Genomic DNA, 17,319 nt, shown 5'->3' with positions numbered 1-17,319 from the left:
CGTTCACCTGTTTGCTGGCATTACACTGACGAATCACACCCCACGTTTCATTCTCACATCCACACTTTACTTATGAATACGCTACACTCAACTGTTGCTTTTGTGTCAAATAAATTACTTGTTTTGTTAATTTGTTCAAGAATTAAATGTAACAAGTGATTCATGAGGGCATTCGTTTGTAGAGATTTGCAGAAAAAGTTTGACAATTTGCAGCACACAAACAATTGAAAAGTGTTTCTGGTTTTGAGAGATGTGTTGGTCCTCAGAGAGCTGAAGTAATCATTTGGGAATGGTTTCCCATTTTGGTGTTTCTTTTTTTGTGTGTGTTAGTATAAAAGAACACATTTGAGATTTCCAAATATTCCGTTTCCAAAAGATACATTTTTACAGAGACATTTTTGTATTTAATGTATTTAATTTAAAGAAGTAACATATTACTGTAAGCAATTGACTACTTTTTACTTAAAAACTTGATCAAGGCTGTCTGAGATCAGAAGCAAGGAGCCAACCAAAGTCTGCAGAATAACTGTGGCAAGTTCTCCAACATGGCGGCACGGGTGGTGCAGTGGGTAGCACTGCCGCCTCACAGCAAGGAGGTCCTGGGTTCGGATCCCCGTCAGCCAGGGCCTCTCTGTGTGGAGTTTGCATGTTCTCCCCGTGCCTGCGTGGGTTTCCTCCTTGTACTCCGGTTTCCTACCACAGTCCAAAAACATGCAGGTTAGGCTGATTGGAGAGTCTAAATTGCGAGTGTGTGTGTGTGTGTGTGTGTGTGTGTGTGTGTGTGTGTGTGTGTGTGTGTGTGAATGGTGTGTGTGCCCTGTGATGGACTGGCAACCTGTCCAGGGTGTATTCCTGCCTTTTGCCCAATGTATGCTGGGATAGGCTCCAGCCCCCCTGCAACCCTGTTCAGGATAAGCAGGTTAGGATCATGGATGGACGGATGGATGGATGATTGTGTGACGGAATTACACAATATAGTTCATTTTACTTTATATTTACTACTTCATTATTTTATTGCATTAACATATTTACTTTATTTTATTATCATTATTTAATATAATTGTTAGAGTTATCAATACTTTTGGCACCCGCACCTGCAATTTTCAGAAAAAATGAGAAAAACATTTAACATTAAACATTAAAGTTTATTTTTCCAATCTGTTTAAAGACATTAGTTCCAGTCTTACAATCAGACAGCCTCGGATGGTGCAGCATCCTCTCCGAGGCAACAGCTCACTGTGCCCAGATATATCCAAAACAAGCAAAAAGCAGCACCAGGAGCACTAGCAGACCTGAAATCACAATATTTAGTCATGAAATGTGTGCAGAGGCAATTATTGCTACAGTGCAACATATACTATGTTGACAAAATCCTTTTACCAGATGGTTTGATCCTGGAGGTGCCGGCTTTCACTTCACTTGGTTCACCTGGGAAAAATGGAAAACAATGACATCTAGAGTATGCATTTTCATACAGGAGACTGGAGTTCTCACCAAAATGCACAAGGCACTTTAAATGGAAAAGAATATTCTACTGATTTGGTGAAGCATCAAGATTCATGGCCAAATACTTCATCTGAACTGAGCCCAGGTTCGATGAAAATGTCTGCTACAGTAAGAATTTGATGGAGACCTTTGGCATTTCACCTGCAGGTCTGCATAGACCAGGTGGTTCTACTGCAGGTGTTTTATATGTTTCAGTGCCACATTGTGAACTAAACTTTTGTTTTGTTTGTATATTTCTGAAGGAATGTGCCTGTTTTGTAATGGTTTCATTGCAAAAGCAGGATTATGATGATGACCCTGAACATTTTTTGTTTTATACATAAACAGAAATGACGCATTGAAACATTTAAATTAGCATAAAAGTGAAATAGTTGTGTATTATATTATGCTTTTGTGTGGGTATGTGTATGAATTTGCCAAATGATAAATGTCTTCGCATACCGTTTTGATCTTTTGCAGGAACATCTAGGAAAAAGCCAAAAAAAAAAAAAAAAGTGCCATTTCGAAGGTAACTCTGGGTTGCATATTAATTTTGATTATTACAAGAGAAATATCAAATAAAGGCTGAGATTCAAACAAAATTTCTTCTTAACTTTGAATTAAATTCAACACATTTTCTTAACCTCAGAATGTGTAGAATTTTCCCCAAAAAAGGTCCTTTCATTCTTTCTCAAAGTTAAGTACAAATGTTCATTCAATCCCAAAACCCATAAAAAACATATAATCCATACTGTTACTGATCAGCAATATGATCAATGTTTTCATTGCCAGCACATTTTCTTCTCCCAATATAGGAGGACAACATGAATTAAATGATATGGACTCTTAACCAAGCACAATTGAAGAGCATTACTAGTATTAGAGTACCTGTGCAGTGACATGGCTGTTGGCCAATGCCTTTGCAGTCTAATTGTTCATCACATGGCTGAGTGATGTAGCGTCCATTAATACTGCAGTGTTCTGTTGGCTTAGTGGAGGTGCAAACAGGGGTTGCTGGACCCATAATTTGAAAACACTCAGTTACAGGAAATTCACATTTCTTTCGACAGGTCTTAGGGTCTGTAGCTGAAAAACAGGAAAACAAGGTTAACACACACATACACACACACACACACATACTCACACTCACACATGCACACACACACACACACACACACACACACACAAACACGCATACACACATACACACACACAAACACGCATACACTGTTTATTGTTCAAAAAATGTTTTTAAGCAATTTTCTGAAAGATGATGTTTCCCATGTTTCGAAACATTGTATTGTATTGTATTGTATTGTATTGTACAATTCCATCAGAAGATATAACATAAATAAAATAAAACTGAATCATTTGCATTGGCTTAAGGTTCTGTTTTATCTGGTTTATCATAATCAAAGGTAATTTCTCATAAGCATACTACCTAGTTTATCAATTACAGTAATTCATATGTAATTCACAGGTGACATGTCTCATTTATGTATTACATTTTAGTTATAATTGCACACAAGCATTTTTTTTATTCTGAGTTACAACTCTCCACACAGTTAGCATAACAGCAGTCTATGTGGACCAAACTGAAAACATTTTTTTGAATCTATTTCTTACTCAGGCTCAACCACCAAATAAGTGCCGTTTTGGTAGACAGATTTTATTTTCAGACTTGTTTGCAGTCTTTTGGTAGTTTTTGGTGTACTGTGCATGTCAGTGTAGAGAGTTGTATTAGAAAAAGTGAACTTAGCATAAATGTTTGTCAGCATTTGTAATAAAAATATTGAATCAAAGGCCTAATTGAAAATTACAGTGAATATCTGTGAAACTTGCAAAATGTTCTTATGGTTTCAATATAATTCCAGTCTCTCTGAATCTTACAAATCTGAAAAATGAGCAATACCTGCAGAAAGCATGAGAAAGGATGGCATGAGATAAGTTAAGAGCAGCATGTTCCTGTTAAAAAAGATAGAATTTTTACATAATTAGTTGAGTGAAAACACAAAGCTTTCTATGAGCAAGATCATTTGTGATGGCATCCATCTTTAAATTTTTTTTAGGTTACATGTATCTGTTCTGTAAATGTGTTTACTCCCAATCACATTACACTTAAAAGTAAAAATAAATCTCATCGCGTCTCAAGAACTGAATCTTTTCCATGTGTTCATACCACACAAATTGCACTCATTTTTGGTCCTAAACTCAGAACTAGTTTATTGGTGTCGATATTTTCGCCTGCTTGCCTGCCCGCTTCTTAAAATGGCGACGGACAGTGCATGATTTAGCATTTTTTGCCCTCCTCAGAACATTACGTATACTGTATACATTAGCTTTCCAGAATGACAAAAATCACTGACAAAGGATGTTATGCAGTTGCTTTGTCTCCTATAAAAGTGAAACAATGTGGAGTAAAATGTTACACTGACCTGAGGTTGTTTCCTACTCGAGCTGAAAAGTCTGACCGCGTGTCCTTCGGGCTGCATGTGTGCATGTGCGTGTGTAAGTTCAAACTGTACCTTAGTCCTACCTCCTGATTCACCCTCCCTTTCCGGTATCCCTATCCCTCTTGTCTAACCCAAAAAAAAGAAATTGGAATTGAATTGCACTTATGATGACTGTATGTTTAGCACAGCATGTGTATTTTACTAGTTATGGATGTGTTGCTTTAACTTGTGGAAGAAGCTATGAACTTAAATGTAAATGACTAAAATGTAAAATGTAAATGTAAGTCATGCGTGTACATGTACGTAATGGAATAAAACCTTCTGGTGAATCTTTCTTCTTTGTTCAAAACAGGGAAAGGTATGGTAGCTTAATATAGCATACTTACAGTTTCCGGAATTCATTTGGTCGTAATTTTTTCTTTGCTTCTCTCTTCTGGCAGTAAACTCCATTGCAGTGGTGTTGGCATTTTCTGTCTGTCCATTTTTGTTGATTTAAAAAATAAATTTGTTTTTCATATTCTGTTGTTTGAGTTTTGCTGGAACTTTCTCTCGACCTGTGCAGGCTAGATCCATGTTGTACAAGAACATATCTGCAGGGTTTTGAGTGAAAATGGCTCCAGACTTGAATCAGGTGGCACTCACCTCTGGCAGATGTCTCCAAAAATGTGTTTCATGCCTTTACATTACTTTCACCAATCATATGCCTTTACGTGATGCCTTTGGTGTTGTTTTGCTGTATTGTGTTCTTCTGATGTCCATTGTATTTAAAACCCAGGAATGCTGAAACTCCCATCTGTCAAAGAAATGTACCCTTGGTTACCAACAAAGAAACCTTGAAATTTTGAGGAAAATAACCATGGGTTTAAAAGAGGCAATTCTCTCCTAATGGTATCTCCCAAAATGTTTGATGAAAACAGCTCCAGATTTGAAGCAGGCGGCTCTGGGTGCTGCAGTCTCCCATGAAAAGTCCTCCTTTTCAGAACTATCTTCTGTGTCCCAATCCCTTCACTGAAGATAGTGGGCATATTGTATAAAGGGGAAAATAAATCAAATGTACAATAGCCAGGCAGTAAGACAAATAAAGTGAATGTGACTGCTTCACTTCAATCTTCATAATGGAAGTGAGACCAGAGTTATACCACAGATAATGCTGCACCCAACTCAGATGCAAATCTGATTTACATTCTCTTACTCACAGTCCATGCATTATTTGGCTGAGCTTAGTTTGTTAATCAGATGATTACACAAAACACATGCAACCTTTTTCTTCTCCTCCCGCACCAGGCCGGGTGGCTGGACCAGTCGTTCGTTCACCTGTTTGCCGGTATCACACTGACGATTCACACCCCACGTTTCATTCTCACATCCACACACTTTACTTATGAATACGCTACACTCAACTGTTGCTTTTGTGTCGAATAAATTACTTGTTTTGTCCATTTTTTCAAGAATTAAATGTAACGAGTGAAAAGGTTTGACAATTTGCAGCATACAAACAAGTGAAAAGTTTTTCTGGTTTTGAGAGATGTGTTGGTCCTCTGAGAGCTGAAGTAATCATTTGGGAATGGTTTCCCATTTTGCTGTTTCTTTTTTTGTGTGTGTTAGTATAAAAGAACACATTTGAGATTTCCAAATATTCCGTTTCCAAAAGATAAAATTTTACAGACATTTTTGTATTTAATGTATTTAATTTAAAGAAGTAACATATTACTGTAAGCAATTGACTACTTTTTACTTAAAAACTTGATCAAGGCTGTCCGAGATCAGAAGCAAGGAGCCAACCAAAGTCTACAGAATAACTGTGGCAAGTTCTCCAACATGCTTGGAACAACCTCCCTTTAACTATTCAGTCGAATTACTAAAATGTATTGTAAAATGAATGTACTATTTATTCTTTTATTATTTATTTAGGACCTTTCATTGAATTATTTTTGAAAGAATCTTATCTGTATATAATGTTATACAGGTGCCTAAGATTTTGCACAGTACTGTATGTGTTGGTATGCAGGCATTTTTATCGTCTGTCTGCTGTAAGCTCTGGCGAGGATTCCAGGAGCTGGAGGATCTTAGTCTCCAGTTCCTTGGCTTTCTGTGCATTCTGCCCCTCGCCACGGGCCCCTGTCACTCTCAGGCCCTTCAGCACGGACTGCAGCGCGTCCACGTTCCGCACGGAGTCCATCTGGTCCCGGTCCGCCCGGATCTCCTCCACCCAGTCCAGGTAGGCCTGCAGCAGGCCCAGGTCGTCCACAAAGTCCCCGATGATGTGGAGCTCCGGCCTGCGTCGCCTCAGCTCCCCCAGCCTGTCCTTCCCAACCTCGCCGATCTCGTTCCCCACCAGGCTGCAAACAAACCGCAACCTGTTGGGCGGCCTGTAGCGTAGTGGTTAAGGTAAAGGACTGGGACATGCAAGGTCGGTGGTTCTAATCCTGGTGAAACCACAATAAGATCCACACAGCTGTTGGGCCCTTGAGCAAGGCCCTTAACCCTGCATTGCTCCAGGGGAGGATTGTCTCCTGCTTAATCGAATCAACTGCATGTCGCTCTGGATAAAAGCATCAGCCAAATGTCAATAATGTAATGTAATCCCCACACTGGAAACATGTCTCTTTTAGTCATGTAATGAGACTTAAAATCTTCTCTTTTTTTCTCTCTCAAGTAGAATATTAGCTTATTTTAAGTTATTTTTGTTTGGCAAGGGGAATTGCCTTACCCCGGCCGGGCCCATTCACATATATTGAAATTAGTCAAAACCGTCACACCTCATCGGCAATCTTTGTCTTATTTAGCAAAAAAGTAATAGAAATAAGATTTTAAGTCTACATATAAAATACTATTTTGACCAAATTATATTTTGTGTTTTGCAGTGTAAGGAGTTGTTCTCACATGCTCACATACTTCTCAATATTTGTATTTGTAGACGTGATTGCTGAGAGGGCATGTCCAATAGTTGCCATGGTGACCCGCACCCAAATGCAAAACCTAAAGCCCTGGTGGTTGTGAGTGGCAGCTGAACAAAAAATCCAGCTGCCAGTAAGATCATTTATAATAGTTTGTTATTTAGCTTTTTTAATTTTATCCAAAGCAACTTATAGTTGATTAGACTAAGCAGGGGCCAACAACACGTTTCAGTCTGAAAATATTAGAGCTGGTTGAGATAATAGTAGCCTGTCCAAAAAATGTATATACAACATAAGACGATACACTATTTGGCTTTTTTCTTTATTTCATCATCGTATGCTTTAGTAGAAAAATCTACTAAAGCAGAACTACTCATTTGTTATTTGCTTTTAAATAAGATTGAAAAATGGAACAAAGCTGTTGATTACTTACTTACAGCAGTACTTTGATTTTAATTTCACTGTACATGCCGCACCTGACAAGTCACACCTTGAAGGTGAGTCACATAGCTCTGAGCTGGCTCTAGGCACAATAGTGAGCCATTGGTTTAGCTAACTTGCTTGCAACATGCTAAACAAATGAAATTTCAAACATTGATTCTCACATTAGCACGTTACCATTGTTACTGGGTATGCTGTTGTTATTGGTGTTCACTTGACCTGACTTGAAGTTCAAGTGCATAAGATTGGCACTGATCTATATAAATAAAGTTTATTATTATTATATTATAGAATACCTATGAAAATCCCCCTTTTGCTATAATTTCATTTTTGAGGTCTGTCTGACAGTGACTGTTTGTACAGTCCACCAATACTATCTCCCTCCGTCTGTCAGTTTCTCTCTCTGTTTCTCTCCTTTCACTCTTTCTATCTTACTCTCCTCTCTCTCCGCCTCTCTCTTTCTCTTCCTTACCCTCTCTCCCTCTCTCTCTCTCAACCTCTCTCCCTCTCTCTCCTCTATTTCCCTTACTATCTCTCTCTCTTTCACTCTCTCCTCTCTCTCCCTCTCTCTATCTCTCTCTCTCCTCTCTCTCCCCCTCTCCCTCCCTCTCTGTCTCTCTCTCTCCCTCCTCTCTCACTTGTCTTACGTGAGGGTCTTCAGGGTGGAGTTCTTGCTCAGGCACTTCACCATGGTCTCTGTTCCTCTCTCTCTCCCTCCCCCTCCCTCTCTGTCTCTCTCTCCACCCTCTCTCCCTCTCCCTCCCTCTCTGTCTCTCTCTCTCCCCTCTCTCTATCCCTCCCTCCCACTCTTATCTTACGTGAGGGTCTTCAGGGTGGAGTTCTTGCTCAGGCACTTCACCATGGTCTCTGTTCCTCTCTCTCTCCCTCTCCCTCCCTCTCTGTCTCTCTCCCCCCCCTCTCTCTCTCCCTCCCTCTCTTGTCTTACGTGAGGGTCTTCAGGGTGGAGTTCCTGCTCAAGCACTTCACCATGGTCTCTGTTCCTCTCTCTCTCCCTCCCCCTCCCTCTCTGTCTCTCTCTCTCCCTCCCTCCCTCTCTTGTCTTACGTGAGGGTCTTCAGGGTGGAGTTCCTGCTCAGGCACTTCACCATGGTCTCTGTTCCTCTCTCCGAGATGCCGGTGATGTCCAGGTACAGCTCCTCCACCGTGACGTTGTGCTCCAGGGCCGGCCAGAGCTCCAGAACGCCCTCCGAGCCCAGGCTATTCCCGCACATGCTGAGCAAGGGGACGGGGAAAAAGAGGGAGATGGACACAGCCGTGGCCGAGGTGGATTAGACTGTCCAAAGCACTGCACAATTGATGCTTCTCATTCACCCATTCACACACACACCAACGGCAATTGTCAGCTATACAAGCCACCAACCAGCTCATCAGGAGCATTTGGTGGTTAGTTCTCTTGCTCAAGGACATTTTGACACACCCAGGGCGAGATCGAACTGCCAATCCAGCCACTGCCAGACGACTGCTCTTACCTCCTGAGCCAATGTCACCCAATGTTGCCCAATGTTGCAGGCTGTGGAAAGTTAATTGTGTGACACAACACTTTCCATGCCTCTGGGCTTGTAACTCAGATGGAGTTTGATTCCCATTTGTCCAGCTTGTATGTGAGTGCATGTGAAAATGTGATGTGAATGGAAAAGGCTTTGAACCAAAAATAGGGGGAATTATACTGATGGAGAGATGGTGTGCTTAAGATCCTAAGAAAGAGAGCGTGTCATAGTGTGTATGTGTGACTGTGTCATTCAAAGTCCCCAAAAGCTACTTACAACAGCTTCTTCACCTGACAGTCCTCTGATTTCAGAACTGCAGATTCCAAAATGGCTGCCTCCCGATCCAAACAGTTGTAGCGCAAACTAGAAAAAGTCAATAGAAATTAAGCACTCATCCATCTATAAGGCTTCAAGCTCATTTATTACCTTTACAATGTACTATTATTACTACTACTGCACCTTTTGTTGCTCCTGCTACTACTACAGCTACTGCTGCTGCTGCAATTACTACTACTAACTACTACTATTACTAATAATATATTTTCACACACATTGTCAGTTAGATTCACGAAGTGGAAGAGGTTCATGGGTGCTCACAAGAGGCTCTCACAGCGGTGCAGGATGGGCCCCAGCCGGTGCAGGCCACGGTTCCCAATGTTGGAGTATCCCAGGTTGAGTTCGTCCAGGCGATGGGGGGAGAACTGCAGCACGTAGTACAGGGTGGCACAGTCCACCACGCTTAGCTTCATCTTGAACAGGTTGAGCCTCTTGATCTCCGGGGCCACCACCTTGGTCACCTCGTCCACGTGCAGCTCTGTCAGGCAGTGCAGCAGGTTTAGGGTTGTCTGGTTGGCCAGCTCCCTGCTCTTGAACTGGGTTTGAAACCAAACCCCCAGCTGGGTCAGGAGATCCTCCTTGTCCAAAGGGTCTGGCTCCATTCCGGCCAACTGGTCACCCATCCGAGCCCTGACCACCCCCATGAAGAATCTGGTGAACATCTGCAGGTTCTCCACCCTGGTCTGGTCTGGGTGAAAGTCTGGGGCTAGGAGTAAGGGAGGGGCTGCTGATGGGAGGAGGTCACCAAAGCACCAGAACTCAAGCCCCTGGATGATGTGCTGGGGGCTGGAGAGATTGACAGCGCAGTACAGGGCGGCCAGATGTTCCTGGACCGTCAGGTGGAAGAACGCAAACATCTCCACCTTCTCCTCCTTCACAGGGACCAGGATCTGGCTCAGAAAGGTGCTGCGCACCTCCTTGGGCTCCAGCCCAAAGGTCTCAAGGTCCGCCCGCTCGAACATTATCTTGCTCCTCAGGAGGTTTTCGTAGGCTAGCTTGCCCAGGCTGGTCAGCTGGGCCTTAACGAGGGAGAACACTTCTGATTTGGAGGCGGTGTTTTTGGCCGTACCCCTCAGAGCGTGGTGCTTGATGGCAGTGTACAGGTAGCAGTAGTAGACCTCGCTGACAGTCCGTGGAGGGTTGAGTTCCAGTGACTGTGAGCCGTCCCGGTCCCCGCCCCCGTCGCCATGCCTGTCCTCTCTCCCCCCCGCAAAGAACTCGGCTAAAGCCGTGCAGATGATGTAGCAGTAGAGTGGAATGAACGACAGGACGAAGAGGCTGTCATTCCCCGAAATGTAGCCGTAGACCCTGGAGGCTACCTGAGTGTCCTTGAAGAACTTTGAGGTGTATTCATTCACCTGGGCCTCCTCGAACCCCAGGACCACGCAGCACCTCTGGAAGAATCTTCTGGGGGCCTCGGTGGAGGGCCTGGTGGTGAGGATGAGCGAGGCCTCGGGCAGGAGGCTGCCTTTGACCAGGGCCACCACCAGGTCCGACACGGGCACCTCCGAGTCGACTCCGATGTCCCTGTCCGGGCTGTCCCAGGCCAGCCTGTGCTTAAACTCATCCAGCCCATCCAGGATGAAGAGGATGGAGCCTGTGGACCCCAACAGCTCGGGCAGGACGGGGGCCAGGTACCGAAACCTGGACCGCAACAGGCCCAAAAGGCTGACGGGACCGCCGACCAGGTTGAGCTCACGGAAGCGCAAGTCAAACACGCAGACAAACTCCCGCATGGTCTTGCCCAGGGCCCACTCGTAGACAATGCGCTGCATGGCCACACTTTTCCCAATCCCGGCGATGCCCTTCACCTTGACCCGCTTTGGCGGGCGACCTGTGGCCCTCTGGTTGCTCAGGAGATGGCACGGCCGGATCCGCTGGCAGGCCTGGTGGGCGTAGATCCTGGCCCTGCGGCTGGCCAGGTTGAAGTATTCGTGCTGGCTGCTCTCGAATTCCTCGTTGTCCTCAGTCACAAAGAGGTCGGTGTAGCGGATCTCGATGTGGGAGTGGGAATTGGACACCTTTCCTCCCTCTTCTGAGTGGGATGTGAGCCTCTCTGTCTGATTTAGGAGAGTCTTTTTGTGGGCAATCAGAGGAACTGTGTGGGTGAAGGGTGGAATATAAAACAACAGAAAAGACCCAAGCAAATGGATAAGAAAGCATGGCGATTTGGATGCGTTAAAAAGCCTTTATTATATGGCTCATGCAGAGGTGAGAATGTAAAAACACGCACCGACGCATTGCGGCACACAGGCCTTCATCAGTGTGAATACAAGTAATAATAATAACTTACACCACAGAATAGGTGCGGCCTGTAGCATAGTGGTTTAGGTAAATGACTGGGTTAAGGTAAAACACACAAGGTCGGTGGTTCTAATCCCAGTGCGGCTACAATAAGATCCGCACAGCCGTTGGGCCCTTGAGCAAGGCCCTTAACCCTGCATTGCTCCAGGGGAGGATTGTCTCCTGTTTAGTCTAATCAACTGTACGTCGCTCCGGATAAGAGCGTCTGCCAAATGCCAATCATGTAATGTAATGTGATGTACTTCCTACCTCTCAGGTTTGTCTGCTTGACACTCAGCCGTGGTTTGAGCTGGCTGTCTGGCACAGCTTCTGTAAACGATGAGCACTCAATACAACTCTTTCACGCTTTTTCCATGTCATCAGAAGTGAACTATCTCATTATTATCATAACAATGTGGCAAGCCATTATTCCAGCTATGATATGCAGTACTGTGCAAAAGTCTTAGGCACCTGTATGAGATTCTGTGCAGATAAGATTCTTTCAAAAATAATTCAATGAAAGGTCCTAAATGAACGTACTATACATTTTAAATTGCATTACATTACAGTAATTTGGCAGAATAGTTAAAAACTGAATCAAATCAATATTTTTTGTTCACCGTTAAAACTGCATCACTTCTCTGAAATATAGAACTGCAGGACAGTGTTGGCTAAGACAATCAGCAGGGAGGTTGTTCCAAACATGTTGGAGAACTTGCCACACTTCGGCAGCTCCTTGCTTCTGATTTCAGACAGCCTTGATCAAGTTTTTGTGCAAAAAGTAGTAAATTGCTTACAGTAACATGTTACGTTTTTTAAGTTAAATACAAAAATGTCTCTGTAAAATCAAATCTTTTGGAAATTGAATATTTATTTTATACTAACACACGCAAAAAAATGTACATATATATAAGAAAGTCTAGGATGCCTAAGACTGCACAGTACTGTACACTATATGGAATATACACCATGTGTTGCTGCTTTGATTGTCCTCTGCCCTCAGTCAGTAATATTGATTTTGCTGTTTATGGTGTTGAGGTCACCTGTGCTCAATGTCCGAGAAATATATATCAATACAAGCAGGTGGTGTCAAAAGCTGATGCGCTCAAACCAGGCAGCTGGAGGTAATCAATGGGGCAGTGGTCTGAATATCTGCTCAAGTGAATGATTGAGGTGAATGACTGAGGTGAGTGATGAGGTGAGTGATTGATTTATCAATCAAATTCAGGTCGGTTTCAGTACTCACCTTTCTTCTCCTGCGGAACTTTGAACCCTTTGCATTTGGATTTGAAAATCTTTGCAAATGGGCCTTTTTCTTTCTTTTTATCTGGTGAAATGAAACAGTACAAGTACATCCGAGTACAAGTACAAAAAGACACAGATCGGTCAGTAAAAACAGAAATGAGCAAGCTACAATATTCTCTGCATGATATGGGCTGAGATATTTTCAAAAATCCATCTGTGCAGGTTTGTTCAGGTTTTATGATTATAGAAACAAGTGCGCGCGCACACACACACACACACACACGACCCTTGACCGTGATACGGTTCCTCTAGGAAGACACAGAGGAGCCTTTCAGAACACTTCTGTGAGTGCTGGAATGAATTCCCTAAGCAGGTATTGCTGTAATTTTGTACCCCTGTTATAAACTGTAAATTAATCCCACACTACAAAAAAAGGTATGTGTTTTACTCTTGAAATGAGACTTAAAGTCTTGGTTTTAAGTAACTGTTTGCTTGACAAGTGAAATTTTCTTCCCCCATTGGCTAGTCTTGAAATGAGTGAAACTGCATCACATCATTAACAATATTCTGTGCGTTAATTACTTAAAATGTAATAGAAATAATAACTTTAGACCTCAATACAAGACTAAAATTTTGTTGAGATTGACAGATTTATTCGTTTATGGTTTTTTTTGCAGTGCAGTGCAGGGTAACCTCACGTGCCCCCACCTTCCTGGACAACGGGCACCGGTGCTGGGATTTGGTCCAGGGAGGGGGCCCTGCAGTGCAGCTCCACCCAGGCTTGCAGCTCCTCGCAGTAGAAGTCCTGCACCTCCCCCAGCACCTCCAGGAACCCCCGGCTGGCCTCCTCCCGTCCGCGCACTGCCTCCAGCGCTGCCGCCACCGCGTTGCTAGGCGACCGATCCAGCAGGGAGAGGTACTGGTCGTGGGACAGGACGTGGGCGTCCCGCAGCCAGCGCAGCAGGGGGGCCGGGTTGGGTTTGGTCCAGCGCAGCAGGCTGTCCCGGTGGGCCTGGAGGACCTGACCCGCCGAGGTCATGGCTCAGAACCGGGCCCACTGAGGCTTAAATTGTAAAGGTTTGACATTTATATAGCGCCTTTATCTTAAGCGCTGTACAATTGATGCTTCTCATTCACCCATTCATACACACACATTCACACACCAACGGCACTTGACTGCCATGCAAGGCACCAACCAGCTCGTCAGGAGCATTTGGGGGTTAGGTGTCTTGCTCAGGGACATTTCGACATACCCAGGGCGGAATTGAACCGGCAACGCTCCGACTGCCAGACGACTGCTCTCACTGCCTGAGCCAATGTTGCCCCTTAAGCTTAACCTAAAGCTTAGGTTTAAGGAATACAAATGAATGCAGAGTTAAATATTATACAGATTCTGTATAATACAGGGATCCATGTGGGTTGCTTACTCTCACAGTCCAAAGACATTCTGGTTAGGTTAATGGGAGACTCCAGATTGCCCCTATGTATGAGTGTGTGAGTCAATGGTGTGCCTGCACTGCGATAGATTGGCAATCTGTCCAGGGTGTACCCCTGCCTCTCACCCAATGCATGCTGGGATAGGATCCATGTTTTTAAAAACACTTGCATATGGGTCTACTCAAAAGCAGGATCAAATCAAAACTCTTCATCGTGGAGAACCAAAGGCAAGGGCTGTGTGTGCTACTGTGACCATTTACCACAAACTGTATGGATTTCTCAAAAGGGCCAAAAGGTTCCTGCCAATTGGCTAAAATCACCCAATATTTTTAATAAAACTTTACCTCAGATGGGCAGTTATTTGGCTGAGGAATAGCTAAATTATTCTAAAGTAAAAAGGCAACTTCACACAGAGGCGAAAACAGAGACACTCATACACTTCAGATGTATGATGGATGATTCAGGACTAAGGTATTGAACAGATCAGAGTGTCACGTTTCATGCTTGTCACGTCATGTTTCATGCTTAGTTATTGCCTTAGTTATTTTATTGTCATGTCACGTATTATGTTAGTCTAATCTCGCCACGCTTTTATGTTTTATTTCTTCTTACATTTCATTTTCATGTCATGTTACGTTTCATGTTTAGTTGTTACGATTTTATTGTTAGTCTTGTCATGTCACGTTATATAGTTTATTCATGTCACATTTCACAAACTTGCTATGTCACAATTTATGTTGTTTCATGTTATGTTGTTCAGTTCATTGTTTAGCATACACTTTTTTGTGTCTTTCTGCAAACCTTGCATTCATGCTTTCTCTCTCTCTCCCTTTCTGTCACTCACGCTTCCCTAATTGTTTCAATTTCCCTTGTCTTCTTACTATTCTACTAACTTTAGATCGGGATTGGGTAATACTAACATTCTAACCATGCGTTCATGTTTACCTCACGTTTCTTGTGCATGTAATTTACTAATTGACTAATGCTAGGGCAGGATAGGTTTATTACTAATGATTACTAATTATCTTGTTTACTTGTCAATCCTCGGCACCTGATTTCCATTCTCATGCTGCTCTCAAGCTAATTGTCTGCACCTGTCTACACCTGCATATAAGTTCAGTTTCATGTCATGTCTACGCAAAATTGTTGCCCCTGTTTGTCAAGCTAGTGGCTAACTGTTAGGACCCAAGCCTGTTTATTGACCAAAGATTATTGACTTCTGTTTTGTTGACCATTGCTTGCCTGTACCATGACATTGCCTGCTGTCTTTGTGCTTCTGCCCTGCTGAGCAGACTTCGGTCTTGATTCTTGTGCTGTCATCGACCCCTGAGCCTGCATGCCATCCGTCTGTACTACTGGCCTGCTGACACCTTTCCCCCACGCACCCATCTCCAGAGTGTGGTTGAGTAGATTAGAATGTAGTTCGCTGCCTCTTCAGTTGATGTTTGTACTAGAAGCCCCGAACAGAACTCATGTACAGCTATCAGTGGCCAAGCCCTTGTGGCCACGCCCAGCCACCTGAGTATTAACACCTGTGGACTATTATTCAATTAACTTGGGACTACTTAAAAGACTCTGGGGACTTTGTCTCTTTGTGAAGTCTTGTATGTTGTGACTACAAGGAGAACATTCTCAACCAGTTGAAAATACGACGATAAATTGAAAACGCTTACTTCTCCAAAACTAAAGAAGGGACATATTTAATACTCTAATTGTGTTTCTTGAATGCCGTCTTGTGCAAATTGCATATACCTAGAAAGTGTGACCAAGCACCACATTACGCAATTAACTTTTAACCAGAGTCTGTGAGGAACGGGTGTAAGGCTTCTGTTGTCTTGCAGGAGAAAGTTAAACACAAATGTTGATTGAGTGCAGGCTCAAGAAACGTGGTCCCATAAAACAAAAATGTACTTTAAAAGTAGGCCAACAACACTGCCCTCGGAGCTATAGCTCCTGCACCAGCACCACATTTAAGATCCCAAAAATGTGCTCTGCCTCATAATGTGGGACAACGGGAACGCAATCAAATCAGGAGCTCTGTGTGAGCGACTGTCAACTGGCACCATTAGTCCAGCACTTTCCCCACCTCCAGCGGTGGTCTGTTACACTTAAGTACAGACTTAAGACAGTACACAGCAGACCACACACTTGTATATACTACAGCACAGTGCTTTGCTCCAGCGGCAGGGAGCCATTTTAAAACACAGAACAGGCTTTGACATTACCTTTGCTGATAAAACAGGACACATTCTGGAGAGCATGTGAGAGGAACCGGAGAGCTTGCAGACAATCGTTCGCTCCTGTTAACAGCAGGTGCTTTTGACCTCTCGGCCGTGGGAATGCAAGGATGGGAGTGGCTACATTATCTCCTTAAAGGAGGAGGCTGTTGAACAGGTCCATAGTCCGGTCGCATTCACACACTGCCCACTGTTTACCCCTGTGCTCTTCGCCATTCAACAACCTCAATCAAAGTAAGACAGCTTATCGGGTGTGGAATGAGTTGGCTGTGAAGTTGTTTTTTTTCATGCAATTGCTGTTAAGTGTTATTGATCCATGGCCGCCTGCCCTGAAAGGAAGCGATAGCAAAAAGATAAATCATACAGCGCATAAAGTAAAGTATAGAAAATGTAGAGCACAGTTATGTATGAGACGGAGAAGTGAAATTGGCAGGTAGCTGTAAAAATATAGTTAAGAAATAAGCTCTTTCTGTCAAATGGCAACCTGTGTTTGCTGCATGTTCAGTGCAATAATTGCCTGAATGTAAAATATATTGCTCCACTGTACTATAACAGTTACTGTCTAGTTTATTACTTATTTTATGGATGCTTATTATTTCTGTCTACCAGTGCCAACTCCAACGGTTTTGGACAGACAACAGACAAACTGGGGACAAGAGGAAAAAAAACAGTGTTCATTAACTGACACTATAATCTTTATGACTTTTAAATGCAACAACACAGCCATATCGGGTATCTTTTGAACACAGCGTTTCCACCATAGTCTGAAAGCTCATTACTTCACACTGTACCGTGACTGGGAGTCCCCTAGTCCATTGTCACTTGTTTCTCACCTGTCTGTACCTTTACCCCCTTGTATTTTATACCTTAAATTTTGAAGTTGTAGATGGCTCGGTATGGTAGTTACAGACTTTACCTATCTACCTTGTGCACTGGACTACCTTCTGTTCATAGCTTTACAACTGATCATATGTGAATTGTACCTCATCCGTCCGGT

At 43.2% G+C, this 17,319-nt stretch overlaps 1 protein-coding gene across 1 annotated transcript; it reads right to left on the bottom strand.

The window, feature by feature from the left end:
* Nucleotides 1–5,796: 5,796 nt before the first annotated feature.
* On the bottom strand, nt 5,797–16,369 carry LOC133138729 (NLR family CARD domain-containing protein 3-like). The gene is made up of 7 exons (XM_061257763.1): nt 16,311–16,369; nt 13,357–13,711; nt 11,674–11,733; nt 9,382–11,218; nt 9,061–9,147; nt 8,342–8,509; nt 5,797–6,277 (listed from the first exon to the last, which is right to left on the bottom strand). Exons 2-7 carry the CDS (start codon nt 13,685–13,687, stop codon nt 5,953–5,955), a joined length of 2,808 nt encoding a protein of 935 aa, XP_061113747.1. The 5' UTR covers nt 13,688–13,711; nt 16,311–16,369; the 3' UTR covers nt 5,797–5,952.
* Between the last annotated feature and the right edge of the window lie 950 nt (nt 16,370–17,319).

This window comes from Conger conger, chromosome 1 (genome assembly GCF_963514075.1).
Source record: "Conger conger chromosome 1, fConCon1.1, whole genome shotgun sequence".
NCBI lineage: Eukaryota > Metazoa > Chordata > Actinopteri > Anguilliformes > Congridae > Conger > Conger conger.
The sequence above is the reverse complement of the archived record's forward strand: the minus strand, read 5'-3'. Positions and strand labels throughout refer to the sequence as shown.

Coding starts and splice junctions, on each gene's coding strand:
- LOC133138729 (XM_061257763.1), bottom strand. CDS start 13,687: ATGACCTCGGCGGGTCAGGTCCTCCAGGCCCACCGGGACAGCCTGCTG. Junction 9,148..9,381: donor CACCGCTGTGAGAGCCTCTT/GTGAGCACCCAT, acceptor GACTTTTTCTAG/TTTGCGCTACAACTGTTTGG. Junction 6,278..8,341: donor TCCACCCTGAAGACCCTCAC/GTAAGACAAGAG, acceptor GTTTGTTTGCAG/CCTGGTGGGGAACGAGATCG.